At 60.9% G+C, this 13,235-nt stretch overlaps 2 protein-coding genes and 1 long non-coding RNA gene across 8 annotated transcripts in view; 2 read left to right on the forward strand and 1 right to left on the reverse strand.

Annotated features, from left to right (window-relative positions):
• Nucleotides 1-4,402: 4,402 nt before the first annotated feature.
• On the reverse strand, nt 4,403-6,898 carry LOC119472015. The gene is made up of 2 exons (XR_005201116.1): nt 6,160-6,898; nt 4,403-5,679 (listed from the first exon to the last, which is right to left on the reverse strand). It is a non-coding gene; the product is annotated as an uncharacterized LOC119472015 (long non-coding RNA).
• Nucleotides 4,854-13,235, forward strand: part of TNRC18 (trinucleotide repeat containing 18) — a 115,710-nt gene continuing 107,328 nt past the window's right edge. For 3 of the 6 annotated variants that reach the window (XM_037740364.1, XM_037740363.1, XM_017533747.2), the window contains exons 1-2: nt 6,962-7,353; nt 9,330-9,759. In XM_037740364.1, coding sequence (XP_037596292.1) covers nt 9,573-9,759 — 187 coding nt within the window. In that variant the 5' untranslated portion in view covers nt 6,962-7,353; nt 9,330-9,572. Of the gene's footprint in view, nt 5,513-6,961; nt 7,354-9,329; nt 9,760-13,235 lie in introns of those variants that run through there. The other 3 variants (XM_037740361.1, XM_037740366.1, XM_037740362.1) reach the window with 3 other exon arrangements.
• On the forward strand, nt 9,754-13,207 carry LOC108308091. Its single transcript, XM_017533749.2, has one exon. The coding sequence runs from the start codon at nt 10,169-10,171 to the stop codon at nt 11,498-11,500; it is 1,332 nt and encodes a 443-aa protein (XP_017389238.1). The 5' UTR covers nt 9,754-10,168; the 3' UTR covers nt 11,501-13,207.

A 13,235-nucleotide genomic window follows, 5' to 3' on the forward strand; every position in this document is an offset into this window, starting at 1 on the left:
TCAGACAGGACCTCCTGATTTCCAAGGTGCCCCCTGTGACCTCACCCCTCGACCCTGCCCCAGGCCAAAACAGGGCCTACTGCTACCCCTCTGACCTTCACTGCCCACCTCCTTCCCCATGCCAGGCCCGGGAAGGAAACAGCCTTTACAAGTGGCAGAGAGGGCTGATGGTTAGCAAAGTAATCGGTGGTGGGACATGTCATGGGAGTGCCCTTGCCTCTACCTTCTCTAAGTAGGTCTCAGCCAGGCTGGGGGCTCCCAGGGGTGCAGGGCCTCCACACTGGGGTCCCCAGCACGCTGCCTGGTTGAGTTCAGAGTGCCTGCTACTTCCCGGCTGCAAGGGCTTGTCGGTCTTCTCACTTCGACTTTCTCATCTGTTAATTGAGTATGCCGGTACCCAAATCATAGGGTCGTCAATGCCTGCCTGAAGCAGGGGCCAGAGCTCACCCCAAGAAATTCAGATGGAAAAAGAGGAAATTGGGAAGGCTGTGCCTCGGAGGGGGGGTGGGACAGCCTGCATTTGGGACGTGTGTCCTGTGTTAGGGAGGTGGGGCTGGGGGAGGTGGGACGTGCAGAGGCACCTCCGAGGGCCAGGCTGGCCGTGGAATTTGCTGCAGAACTGCGTGCACAGACCTGTCCAGGAGGGGTTCACAGGCCTAAACAAAGCAGGGAGCTGGCAGGGAGGGGGTGGGGGAAGGAACCTCTAAGAGAAGGGACGGTCCCCTCCCGGGGCACCTACTCCCCACCTAGGTGCAGCGCCTCTTCACAAACACACGTGCTGCCAAGCCCTCCATCAGTCACCCTGGCACTGACATCCATAAATCCCATTAGTCACACCAGCACAAACACATCCAGTCCCATGCAGACAAAGACCGGGGGCCCCAAAGCGGCCGTGTCTGTCCCCAGTGGCTCTTTCCCCATGCCTAGAACTGTGCAGACACCACAGGCGCTCCATGCAATTGTTGAACCGACAGCAAGCAGCTCTCGTAATCATAAACGCCCCCTGACCGCATACAACCGGCCTCCAGATGACCACAGTCGCCCCTTTTACCCATTCCAGCCTCTCCCATCCCCTCTGGGTACACACTACTACGGCGGTAATCACCCACCAATGCCCTTGGCCATTCCCTCTTCCGCATCTCTCTGGAGAGGATAGGGCCGACACTGCGTCCTCCTCCCCTAAGCCTGTCCTCGGAATGGTCTGGCAGAAAAACCATCCCCCAAGGTCACTAGAGCTCTACAGTGGGCGCCCCCGAGAGCTGATTTATTGGCGGTTTATTTGGAGAAACGCTATCGCTCTTAGATTCCGGAGGGGGAGGAAAACACGCTCGCGGTGGACTTTAACCTTGGGCTAAAACCACAGCGCTTTGTTTTCGGAGGCGCTTCCTGGGGCGCCGCGGCAGGAATGGGGCCTAGCCGGGGAAGCTCTGCCGGAATGTGGCCCAGCAGCCTCCACTCCCAGGTTGCACTCCCGCCTGCCCGGGCAAGCGTTCAAATTCCTTTGGGCCCGGGCGGAAGCCCTCCGTTCCTCTAACAGTGCTTCTAGAAATTCTAGGAAGGAGGCGAGGCTCCTTGAGCGAGGCGTCCTTGAAGCGAGGTTTCCAAACCCTCCCAACCTAAGCCCCCGGGATCTGCCACCCGCTGTTCGCAGTCGTGTCACTGGCGTGGTGAGGTTTTCGGGAGGCACCCAGGAAGGGCTGGATACTCCGGCTTCCGCGCACCTGAAGTCCGGAGCAAAACCCCGCTGCAAGTGGTTGGCTCTGAAGGCGCACATGGCTGGCTTGGCTTGTGCAAGCCACCAGCGCGAAGGCCTGTTCCCGCCCCTCTGGCAGAGACAAACTAAGCGTTATTATTGCAAATTCACTCTCTTTGGATCTGCTCCCCGCGACTGTTGCGGTGTCAAAACCGACGCCTCCACCAGGCAGCCACAAGGGCAAGACCAATTCCCGCTTTCCCCTTGGTTGCGCCAAAGCGCGCAGCCAACAAGGGCTCTAAGCTGGGACCCCGGTTGAGAAAGTCCTGGGGCATCCGGCAGCACAGAGGGTGGGTACCAGATGAGCCCCTGCCTCCACGCATGGTGCCCACAGTCACCCGCCCCCTTGGTCCTCCTGTGCAGGAAAAAAAAAAAAAAAAAAAAAAAAGCCCATCATGCGCCCATAGAGGGCTCCGCGGAGGCGCAGGATGAAGGCAGGGTCCGTGGAGAGATGGCAAGCTGAATTCTGAGAAGCCGTTCTAACCCTGACCCTGGCGTCGCCCCTCCATGGTGCAGATGGCACCGGAGTTGAGCTCGAGCAGACAGCCGTGCTCCCATCCCAGTCCCACCGAGCCTTCCTAGGAGGAAATGCCGGGCCCTGTCGCCCCTACCCCAAGGCGGTGATCCTGTGAAGCTCGGGCCACCTCAGGGTCCAGCGCCCTCAGGGATGGATGGTGTTGGCACGGAGGGACGAGGCCGTTCCCTCTCTTTGGCAAACGGAGAAGCTCCTGGCGTGGTTCCCTGAGCAGTCTCGGGGGTCCCCAGCCCGTGATGGGGTGAGCAGGGCGTGTGGCGCGGCCCAGGACGCCAGGCCGGCCCAGAACACCCGCGCGTGAGCGGTGGGAAGGAGGGCCCGCCCCGAGATTTATGGCCGCAGTCGGCCCCCTGCGCACCAGGCGCGTCTCCGTCCTCTCCCAGCCAAACAGTGGAGTGGAGGACCCGACCCCGGCTGGAGGAAGAGGCCAGGGCCGGAGGCGGGGCCGAGAGGAGCTGGAATCCATCGGGGCTGGGCCTGGCGCATCAGTCCCAATTCTGCCCGCCTTGCGCCCTAGTCTCGATAGGGTGTGGGGCGCCGGCGCCGCGTCCCTGGTCTTCCAGGCAGGTCCGGGCAGCTCCCGGCTGGGTTGGCCTGACCTCGACTTGGTGCTATACTGCAGCTGGGCCTGTCGCAGCGAGGGGACGGCGAATGTGGCTTTCCCGCTTTCCCGGGCACAGCCTCTCTGGATTTTAGCCGCGCCCGCCAGACACGGCAACTGTGGAAACAAGCGCTTAAGATACCCGGCCACACACGGCCTCTGAGAGGGCGGCAGAAGCCAGCGATCCCTCGGGGTCCCCTTCACCGAGGTGCCAGCGGAGACTGGGGCTTCGGTCACCACCTGGAAAAGGGACTGGGGCAACCGGCGGAGTGGCTCGGGTGCCGAGCCAACGAAAGGATACCGGCTTTTTTTCCCCCTCTGAGGGGGATAAGGGGAGACCGGGTCCGAGCGGCCAGCAACACCAGGATTCGGGAAGAACCGGTGTTCAACGCTGAACTGAGAGACGCTGTGTAATCGCGGGAGTTGTACCAGCCCGGTGCGGGGGGACCGAGCCTGCGCCAACTAAAGCGCGACAGGGGAGACGGCCGGGCTCAAGGTTGGCCTGTCCTTTGGTTTTAAAACAAAGAGGGAGAATTTTGTCAGGCGGGACGCGTCCAGGGAACGGGCGGCCTCGGAACACACGAAAGGCCTCCACTCGTTACCCAGACTGGCCGCGGAGAAGCGCGCTGGGCCAGGCCTCGGCTACACTGGGCAGATTCTCCCGTAACTGCGGTTTGGGGTTACAAGGAAGAACCCCCCACCCACAGCCGATTTTCCACCCACTCGGTACAACACACACACACACACACACACACACACACACACACACACACACACGAGTTTTTGGCCACCTATTCCGCTGGGTAAACAAAAGTATGAGGGGGTGGGGTGGGGGAGGGGATGGAATGGGGGTGGGGCGCAGAAGATGGAGGCTGGCCCTGTATGCCTTTGGCCTGTGCCCTATGGCCATGGCGCCTAGGCCTGGTTTTTACATTTCAATGTTGCCCGCCATACTGGGGAGGGCGTTTTCCTGTACCCCGCAGCCTGGTTAGGGATGTCCCAGAGGTTCCTTTCCACGAATGGGGGAGCCCAGACTGCACCCACTACTTCGCTTGGGATCGGTCCTCCGCCCCAAGATGGCTCCCAGTCGCTGTTTACTCAGCGGCTACGGGGACGCCGGGGAGCGGGCGAAGATCAGGGCGCATACAGATTGGCCCGGGCAGGCGGCCCCTCTGCGTGGCCCGTCCGCGCCCCCATGCACGCGGCAGCCCTGGAGAACCAGCAGGGGCAGGATGTGTCCCGGGCGCCCCGCCCGGCGGCCAGGAGCTGGGAGCCACCGCCACCACTGTGTCTCCAGGCCCTGCGCCCCGGCCGGCCGGGCTCCGGTGGCTGCAGGGCCGCCCAACTGTGGAGAGGGTGCGGGGGACGGGGGCGGGCGCGAGAGGCCTGGGAGCACAAAGCCCAGGCAGTGAGGGGGCCTCCTCGGCCTCGAACCGCGGTCCTAATGAAATACTGGCTGGGTCTGTCACGCCGCCGAGGCGCACACTTGAAAAATGCAAACGCCATTGGCAAATCCAGGGCAAACAGGCAGAATTTTTTATTAGCAACTAAATGATTTATGGCACACATACCCCGCCGTCACAATTTCGGCGTCTTGGAGCATCCAAGGGTTTGTGAAAACATTAAACATTTATAAAAATAGGCCTTTGTTTTTTTCTACTCTGCAAGCCTTTTCTTTTCCCCAACCCAACTCTCTCAAGATAAATATATATATTTTTTTCTTGAGCAATATTAAAACATTCCCCGAATCCAGGGCGGGGTAATGGGGTGGGGAATTAGGGTCTGGGCTGGGGATCTTGGTGGGTAAAGAGGGTGGGGAGAAAGCGATGGGGTCTTGGGCGTGGGAGGGCTTACTAGGAACACACAAGACCTCTGTGTAAGGCTCAAGGGCGCTCGGCGCCCCCCACACACGGCCCCCTTCCCCCGCCTGGACTTCCAGCAGCCCCGCACAGCTCGACTGCGTTTATTCGATTCCTGCAGTCCCCTCCTCCCCTAAGGCACACAGACACAATACCTCCTTTCTCTAACCCCCCTCTCCTCTCCGTCTTTGCTTCTGGCCGTCCCGGGGATGCACCGGGCGCCTCCCGCTGCCCCGAATGCCGAGGCCGCCACTGAGACCCGCACACCCAGCTCCAAACGCGGACACCGTGGCTTGTTCCCCTCAGCTCCGGCTATTTTCGTTCCTTTCTTTCCTTCTCACTCCTCCCTCCTCCCCCAGCGAAGCTCCAGCTTCCAAAAGAGGGCAGCCTAGAAACCAACGCAGGAAGCTCCAGGAAGGGCAACTTGAAACTGCCCTCAAGAGGCTGAACTTTTTTCCTCAAATTTATCCTGGAATTAAATTAGACACCCCCAGTTCGTTCTCGAAGCCTCCCCCACTTTTTTTTCTAAAAGTGGAGAAAAGAAAATAGAACGAATGGGCACTCTCGCTCATTCGCCACCCCCCCCGAAAAGTTGCCTTAAAAATTGATTTGAAAAAAAACAGAACAGGCAATTCGAAAACGCTGAGTCCGCAGCGCGGGGCGAAAGAGCGGGCTTCTCTTATTTTAATTAAAATCTTATCACCGCAGTTGCTCTCCGAGGTAGGAGCGGAAGGACTTCTGCCCCTCCAAGCTTCCTTTCCAGGGTACGTAATGCCTAGCTGGGCTCCGGGGCCTGCACAGGGCTGCGGAGAGAGGGTGCGGGGGGGGCCCCCCAGGACATTCCTGCTGGCGTGGTCCTCACTCCCTGCGCCCCCGGTCAGGTAGGTCGGCCGCGGGCAGCTCACAGCTACACAACCCAGAAAGGATTTTGCTGAAAGCGCAAAATAAAAGTACAAAGTCTGGGGGGATTGGGGCTCCCCTCCCCCTACGGCCGCCGTGGCCAGCCAAGCACTTTTTGGGCTTGGCGGCTGCTTCCTCTGAGCTCAACAGATTTTTTTTTTTTCCCGGTCTCGCCCTCCCTGGAGGGGGCGCGGCGGATGGAAGGCGAGAGAAGCCCCCAGCCAAGAGGTTTTTAATATTACACTTTAATAGGTTTCAGAAGGCTCCGTGGAGAAATGCTAATAGGCTGAAATGTCAGAATCGAGATGGATTCAGTTCGCGCTCAACCGATCTAATCCTTCTTTCTGCTCTGATTTTTTGTTGGTGGGGGGAGAGGGGAGCACCCACGTAAAGAGGGGCTTTGGGGAGGAGCGCACGGTGCGAAGCGCTGCAGCCCGGGCCTGGGCCGTGCGGGGGGCGCGCCCAGGTCCGCGTTTCTATAGGAACCCCCTTTAGAAGATTAGAGACTCACCCGCTGCCCGCCGCTGCGGCCTCTCCAAAATATTAATCAGTAACCATCTGACACTGCGTTTCAGGGAGGGACCCGCAGGCCAGAGCTAGGAAAACGGCCTTCTCGCTTGCCCATCCCACCCGACCGCGCTGCTGGGGTAGAGGGAATGAATCGCTGCATTGTATTAAAAGGAAGAAAAAAAACGGGAAAAAGCAGCCCTTGTCTGTTTTGGCGTCTCCACTGCGCGTACTAGAAGCGCACCCTAGGGGAGGCGGGGGACCGGGGCCCGGGGCCGGGGTGCAGCCCGCCGGGCCCCCAGGCGCTCCCCGGCTCGCTTGGCTTGTCACCTCCTCCTGCGAGCAGGAAGCTGACAGGCGGCCCATTAAACCGCGCCTTGCAAAGCGCTGGATTGCGGCGACAACCATCTTCCTCTATTTTGATCACTCAGCCCAGACGCTGGGGGAGGGGGACGAGGAAAAGGGAGGAGAAGGAGAAAGGGGGGGGTCTGCGCTGGTGGATGGGGAGGGCTGCCTAGAAACGGCCCGGAAAAATTCTCACCACCAGTTTTGATCATTCAGCCCCGCCGAGGGGAGCCTGGAAACTGCTGCAGCCCCTAGGTCCGTAATTGGTTTTATAGGAATGGCTGTGGGCCAAGGTGTTTACATGAGCGTGATTGGCGGCGCACGCGGCCAATGCGCGGCGGCCAGGGGCCGGGCTGGGGGGGGCGGACGCCCGGGAACAATGCGTGTTTCTTTGCTGGAGAGTGCTCCCCTCCCCCAACTCCCTCCAATTTCCCCCCCCCGCTGCCTTTTTTTTNTTTTAGATCCAGCGAGAGGAACTTGAAAGGGGGGTTGTGTAATGTACCTTTTCCAATCCCGGGCTGTATATGGAGATTTGGGATTCTTTAAACCGGCGCTACCTGGATTTTATTAAAAAGCGGGGAGCTCGGCGGGAGAAAAGCTGGCTTTTCCGGGGGCTGCGGGAGCCGGGCCGCGGGAGGGCGGAGGAGTAGGCGCGCCGAGCGCTCGGCCCGGGGAGCGGTTTTCTACCAAAAAAAGGAAAGCCGGGCAAAAAGTGTGAGGCGGCTGCGGGTGGCGGAGGGGAGCGGCGGCCGCGGGATGGCGGGCAGCACGGGCGCCTAGCCGCGCCGGTAGCCGGGGCCGCCGCCGGAGTCGCTGTCGCCGGAGCCCGAAGCCGGGAACCCAGCCGCGCCAGGTACGCCGCCGGTCAGCCTGCCGGCCCCCGGCCGGGTGCGATGGTCTCCAAACTTCTCCAGCTCGCCCCCCAATCACGCCTGCCCCTCAGGGTGCGCGGGGGAGATCCCCGCTACTGTCCGGCTCCCGATTACAGAATCGGGGACCAGGGCCGGCTGGGAGGGGGCGCCCCGGGAGGGATGGGGGCGGGCTGCTGCGCCCTGGGCGCCCACACGAGCCCCTAGCCCCACTCCGCATCGCCTGGCCCGGCCGAGGGGCGGCGGTTCCTCTCTCGGTTCCCAGTAGGCGGCGGGGGAGCCCGGGACGCCGAGACGTTTTCGATTATAGGCTGTTTTTAATTAAAAGCCGGAATTCAGCCATTTTAACTGCATTTAAGAGGGGAGAAAAGTAGGGAGAACGCAGCGGAGCCCGCAGATGGCCGAGGCAGCTTCTTTGCCAGAGCGAGGGTGTTCCAGGGGGCTTCACCCCGACTTCCCCAAACTGGGGCGCCTGGGCATGCCTCGAGGCTCTGGCTTTTAAAAGAAAGCTACCCAAAGAATCTCTGATTTAAAAAAAAAATCACGGAAAGCTCATCGCCTCCTTAAGACATGTATCCTCGGATGTGGCGATCTTAGATTTTTCCAAAGTAAACGCGGATCTGGTAACCAGAACCTGATGGGAGAGAGCGAGCGAGGGAGGGAGGGAGAGGGTGTTTATAAGCAAAACCAGGTTAAAATAGGCACCCTTAGCAAAGTTGGGGAGGGAGGCTGGAGAGGAAGGCCGGCGGGTTTGGCCAGGGTTTTGCAGCCGAGGGCGTCTGCTGCTCCGGGGGCTTGGGCGCGGAGTGCGGGCAGCGGAGTGCAGGGCGCCGAACGGGCACCCGGGAGCCGATGGCTTTGGCTTGATCGGCGGCTCTAAGAGCGCCCAGGCCTCCCGGAATCAGGAATGTGAGCTGCTGCAGGCAGACAGAGATCGAGGGAAGGAAGGATGGGCTCGGAGACCCCCTCCCATTCCCAGGAGAATCGGCAAACGACAAATCTTTTAAACAAACAGCTTTAAACTGGAACTACAGGGGGATTTACCCAACGGTGGGGGAGGCGCCCCTTGGCCGGCCCGCGCGGCAAAGGTTTTCTTTGTAGGTTATTTGGGGGGGGTGGGTAAGGGGAAGCTAGAGTAGGAGTGAGACCCTTGATCCCTTTCCTTACCCTCTTGACATCCCCCAGATCCCCCACGCCAGGCCACGTCCTCGGCCTGCAGGATCTCAGGCCAGGGCGTTGGAAAATGAAACCAAAGCTTGTTTTGTAGGATTCTTTCCAGTCCTCAGGCGAGAATGCCACGTCTCGGGTCCTCAGACTCGAGCTCTGGGACTCACAGTGTCCCGGGGGGGAGAAGCGGGGGACCACTGGCCTCTTTAAAAATAATAAGCCCGCTTTGGACCCTCCCTCCTCCCACCCCCAGAAAAACACCATTCCGTCAGCGGTTCAAGGCGAGCTCAGGAAAAACCAAACTCGGAAAAGGGAGGCGAGGTCTCCAAAAGGTTAAATATTAAACTTTGCGGATTAGATAGTGCCAGAGTGTTTAGGGAGACACTTCGGCTAGCTCGTGGAAAGGCTTCAGGGTTTTAAACTCCGGAGCCTTTGACGCCCAGGAATATAATACACTTAAGAGGTTTGTATTTATGCTGTCCGGGCGCAGCCGAGGAGCCCTTCCCGGTTTCGGGAGGACCCGGCAGCCGCTGAGGCAGAGTCCGGGCTGGGGCGCAGCACGCCGCTGCGGGTCACTTTTCCGAGCCAGGTCCTGGGAGCCTGAAGCCGCCTGCGGAAGGAGCATGGATTTTTACTTTTCACTGAAAAGGGGCTGCTCCCAATTTCATTTCTAGCCACTCGGTCCGCAATCCCCGATCCAAAAGGGCTAGGCGACTTTCTGAAACTTGTTACTTTATTGTTTTTTTCTTTCTCCGCTTCTATTTCTTCCGCGGCCCGTCTCCTCCCCGTCAAGACGTCGTGTGTGCCGCCTTGCACAGCTCTGCCCGGCCGTCCGGAGGGGCCTCACCGCCAGCCGCCTGTGCGCCCGGGGCCGCCGGCCCGCCACCGAGCGCAAGCCCCGCTGGCCGCCGCCATGCACGCCGCGGAGCCCCCGCCGCCCGAGGACTCTGGGACTACGCCAAGGCCGAACTTTTAGGTGCCACTGAGCAAGGCCTGCGGGCCGAGTGGGGGTCTGGCCGCGGCACTCCCGCGGAGGATGGATGGCCGAGACTTCGGGCCCCAGCGGTCCGTGCACGGTCCCCCGCCGCCTCTGCTCTCCGGCCTGGCCATGGACAGCCACCGCGTGGGCGCGGCCACTGCCGGACGCTTGCCTGCCTCGGGCTTGCCCGGCCCGCTGCCGCCCGGGAAGTACATGGCCGGCCTGAACCTCCATCCGCACCCGGGTAAGTGCCCCGCGCGGTGCCCGCCCCCTTCCTGTCTTCCCGGGAAGATCCATTCGGCAGGGTCCTTCTGCGCACTCGCGGCCGGGGCTCAGCTCTTCTCCTTCGGCTGGCCACAGGGGCCCGGGCGGACTCAACGCCCAGAGCGGGGTAACTCCTGGCCTTGGAGCCAAGGCCAATCCGGCGGCGGAGAGGGGCGCGCGGGTCGGCTGCGTTTTCCCCGGAGCGCCTGGCCTTCGTGAGCCGAAAGCGGGTGCCGTAACCGGAGCCACTGGGGGCGATTCCAATTCCCGGGGGCCCCGGCGGCACGAGCCTGGGCTGGAGTTTTCAAAATCTGGGCAAGAAAAGAACAAACCGGCCCCCGCACCCCGTGAGACACCCGCTCTCAGAGCTCGAATCTTTTTCTTGGCAAATGCCCCTGTTGGCGCCCGTGGGCCCTGGGTTCTGTTCTCAGCTCTACCACCCGTGCCGAACCGGATCCCTGGCAGCTCCCGGGCGCCGGGGGATGCAGGAGGACGGTGACCCCAACCCTGGGACCCTGGTTTCGGGGCGGGTGGGTTGCCCCTTTCTTCCCTGGGAGAACAGCAGCCCTGGGAACCTGTACCCTGGTAGGAGGGCGGTGACCTCGGTCCTCGGGTACCCCTTGTTCTCTGGCGGGAAAGAGGGTGCGGAGGCGCGGCATGGACGCCGAAACGGGGCCACCGTGGTCCCGAACCCAGGGGGAAGGGAGAGAGTGGGTCGGGCCAGGCCCGGGCGGCGGAGGGGAAACCCTGTGTCTCACATGGAGTCGTGGGAGAAGGTGGCCAAGAAGGCCCTGTGGCGTCCGCCATTTCCCGAGAGGGGCTGCCTGGGCGCGGTGGGGACGTTTCCCGGGCGGGCGCCGCACCGGGGCGGGAGACTCTTGCTCCGATCTGTCCGTGGTCGCTGCAGCCGGGCGGGGCAAGAGGAGACTCGGGGACCTTCAGACCTGCCCAGCAGCCGCCCCAGGACACCCGGTCCCCTCCTCCTCAGGCTGCCCCTGGCTTTTGTGCTGGGCGTCCCGTCTCGACTTGAAAAATCCATCTCCCCATCTCCCCTTCTCCCAATTGCAATTTCGGGTTTTTGTGAATTCAGAGGAGCCCCCCCCCCCCCCACAGCCACACTCCCCTTCTCCTTGAGGGTCTTGCAGGAGACACCCTCAGCCCGGAGCTGGTGCTTCGGCCTTGCCCCGCCCGCTTGGCGGAGCTCACGGATTTTGCCTCTCTTTGATTTTTCTCCTGGAACTTTTCAGGAACTGCAGTCCCGGGGGCTTGGAGGGACAAAGGGCCTTTGTGAGGCACCACGCGGGGGAGGGGCGCGCCCCGGGGCCTGGAGCGTGGAGATCCCCGCCGGCCGCGGACTGGGGCAAGAGAACCAGGTCTTGGCCCCGGGACCTGCTTGTTGTGCTCCTCCGGAGCTAGGGGCTCGAGGGAGGGGTGCGGGGGACCCCCGAGGAAGAAGTTGGAGGCGGCCCTGGGTTAGAGTGTGTCCGAGCTGTCCCTTTTTGCGCTTCCCACAAGTCCACCGTGATGTGTGTGTGCGCACGTGTGTCTGGGTCATTTGGTGCAGCCCAGGGTGGTGGTGGCGGGCCCCTCAAGCCTGGGAATCGGAGCCTGGGTCTCCCTGGCTGGCTGAGCCTGTGCTTGGGTTTTGCGAGGCTGGGAAGGGGCGTCGTGCACTCCCTGTCTGGGATCTGGCTCCGGCCTGGCAAGGCAAAGTGCCCTAATGTGAAGCGGTGTAAACAGCCACTACTCATGCAAGCCTGCACCGTGCCAGGGCCGCGCCTAATCTGACGCAGCAGTCAGACGGCCTATTGCCCATTTGCTGGATGGGGAGGCTGAGGTAGGGGGAAGGCCAAGCCCTCAGCCTCGGAAGCCCAGCGGGAGGTAGCCTTGGAGCCTGGCCTCTCTGCACCTTCTGTGCTTCCTTAGAGCTATTTGACTTCGGCCAGCCGAGGTCCGGGAGGACACAGCAGGAGGGCTGCTGCCGCCCCCTGAGCCCCGTGCTCACCTGGGAGGGAAAGGTGGGGGCCAGTGCGCTTCTGGCTGCCCTCCTCCCCCACTTCAAGTGGCCACTCGGGAGACCTCGGACCCCAGGCCAACGCCCAGAGCCAAGCCTCTGCTAATCCCATTAGCCACGAGGTGGGAGCTGCTCCCATTCACTCTCTGCTTGGGGCTGGGCCGGATTACACATTCCTCAGCCCAGCACACCCTCCTCTTCCCGGGTTTTCTTTGTGGGGTGCAGGTGTTAAATTTTCTCTTCTTACGCACCTCCCTCTCTTCCTTGGCTGTCGCCACCTCTTGCTAGCGTTATCAGTCCCATCTTTGTTTATTTTTGTACCGGGAAGTTCTGAGAGGTTGAGCCACTTGCTTGGGGTCACCAGCTAGGAAGAGGCACACTACCATTGGGCTCTGCAGAGGTGGATGAGCGCTGCCAGGGCTTATTAAAGCCCCTCCTCGGCCGAGGGAGGTTCCCTGGAGAGAGCTCAGAGCTGGAGGGGCCCTCGGAGAAAGATCCCCGGGAGGAATCCCATCCAAGCTAGTATTGACAGCCATCTGCTGAGGAGGGTCTCCTGGAAGAGCTGGTCAATTATTGGTCAAGACGGAGGGATTTGGCCTCTTCCTCTTTGGATTTGGCCTCTTCCTCTGCAGAAGAGGAGGTGAACTCAAGAATGAATGGGGTTAGGGATCAGGAAAGGGTGGTTTTAAAGTTTCCTATTAATTTGAGTCTTGCTACATTGTGAGCAAAACAGTCACAGCCTGATCCGGGAAATGGACATGTAACTGACAGGCACCTGGGGCTTGGCTCTGCTCTAGGGTTGGGAGGCCTGGACTCAGTGTCCTCACAGGCTGCAATTAAAGAGCTATTAGTAGGATTTTGTACTTGGATGTTTATTCTCCCTGCCCTCACACCCTAGGCTGACCCTGGGAGGGTACATGAATAGAGGGTAGGACCCAGGGATCTGGGTGGGGAGGCCCTGCACTCTGGCCTGGCCAGCGGTCAACAGGGGGCCTTCTCCAGGGTCTGATCAGATCCATCTCTGGAATCCAGTTTGTCAGCATACTGGGATTGATTTAGAAAGATTTATCAGTGAGGACCGCTGGCAAAGTGATAGATAAGAACAATTTACAAGGGGCTTCCTTCTCTGGTCAGAGGTGACAAGGGAGGCCCTGGGAGAGTTCTGGAATCTGGAAGGGCCTCTGGGGGGTGGGGGGGCTGTCTCTCGTGGTTCTTCAGCTCCTAACCCCAGCGCTTTCCTTCTTTCCTCACTTGCTCATTTACTCAGCAAATAATTTCCAAGTGCTTCCTGCGTGCCAGGCACTGCTCGCATCCCAGGAATGCGGCAGTGAACCCAACCAACAGAAATCTCTGCCCTCATTGGAGCTCACGTTCTTCTGGGGAGTCAGGGGCAGTGAACACACAAATCTGAGAAGGAAATGTTTTTTTTTTTTTTTTTTTTT

This window comes from Cebus imitator, unplaced genomic scaffold, assembly GCF_001604975.1.
Source record: "Cebus imitator isolate Cc_AM_T3 unplaced genomic scaffold, Cebus_imitator-1.0 Scaffold82, whole genome shotgun sequence".
Taxonomy (NCBI): Eukaryota; Metazoa; Chordata; class Mammalia; order Primates; family Cebidae; genus Cebus; species Cebus imitator.

Excerpts from the sequence above, each read along its gene's own strand:
- LOC108308091 (XM_017533749.2), top strand. The coding sequence starts at position 10,169 with ATGCCCCTGTTGGCGCCCGTGGGCCCTGGGTTCTGTTCTCAGCTCTAC.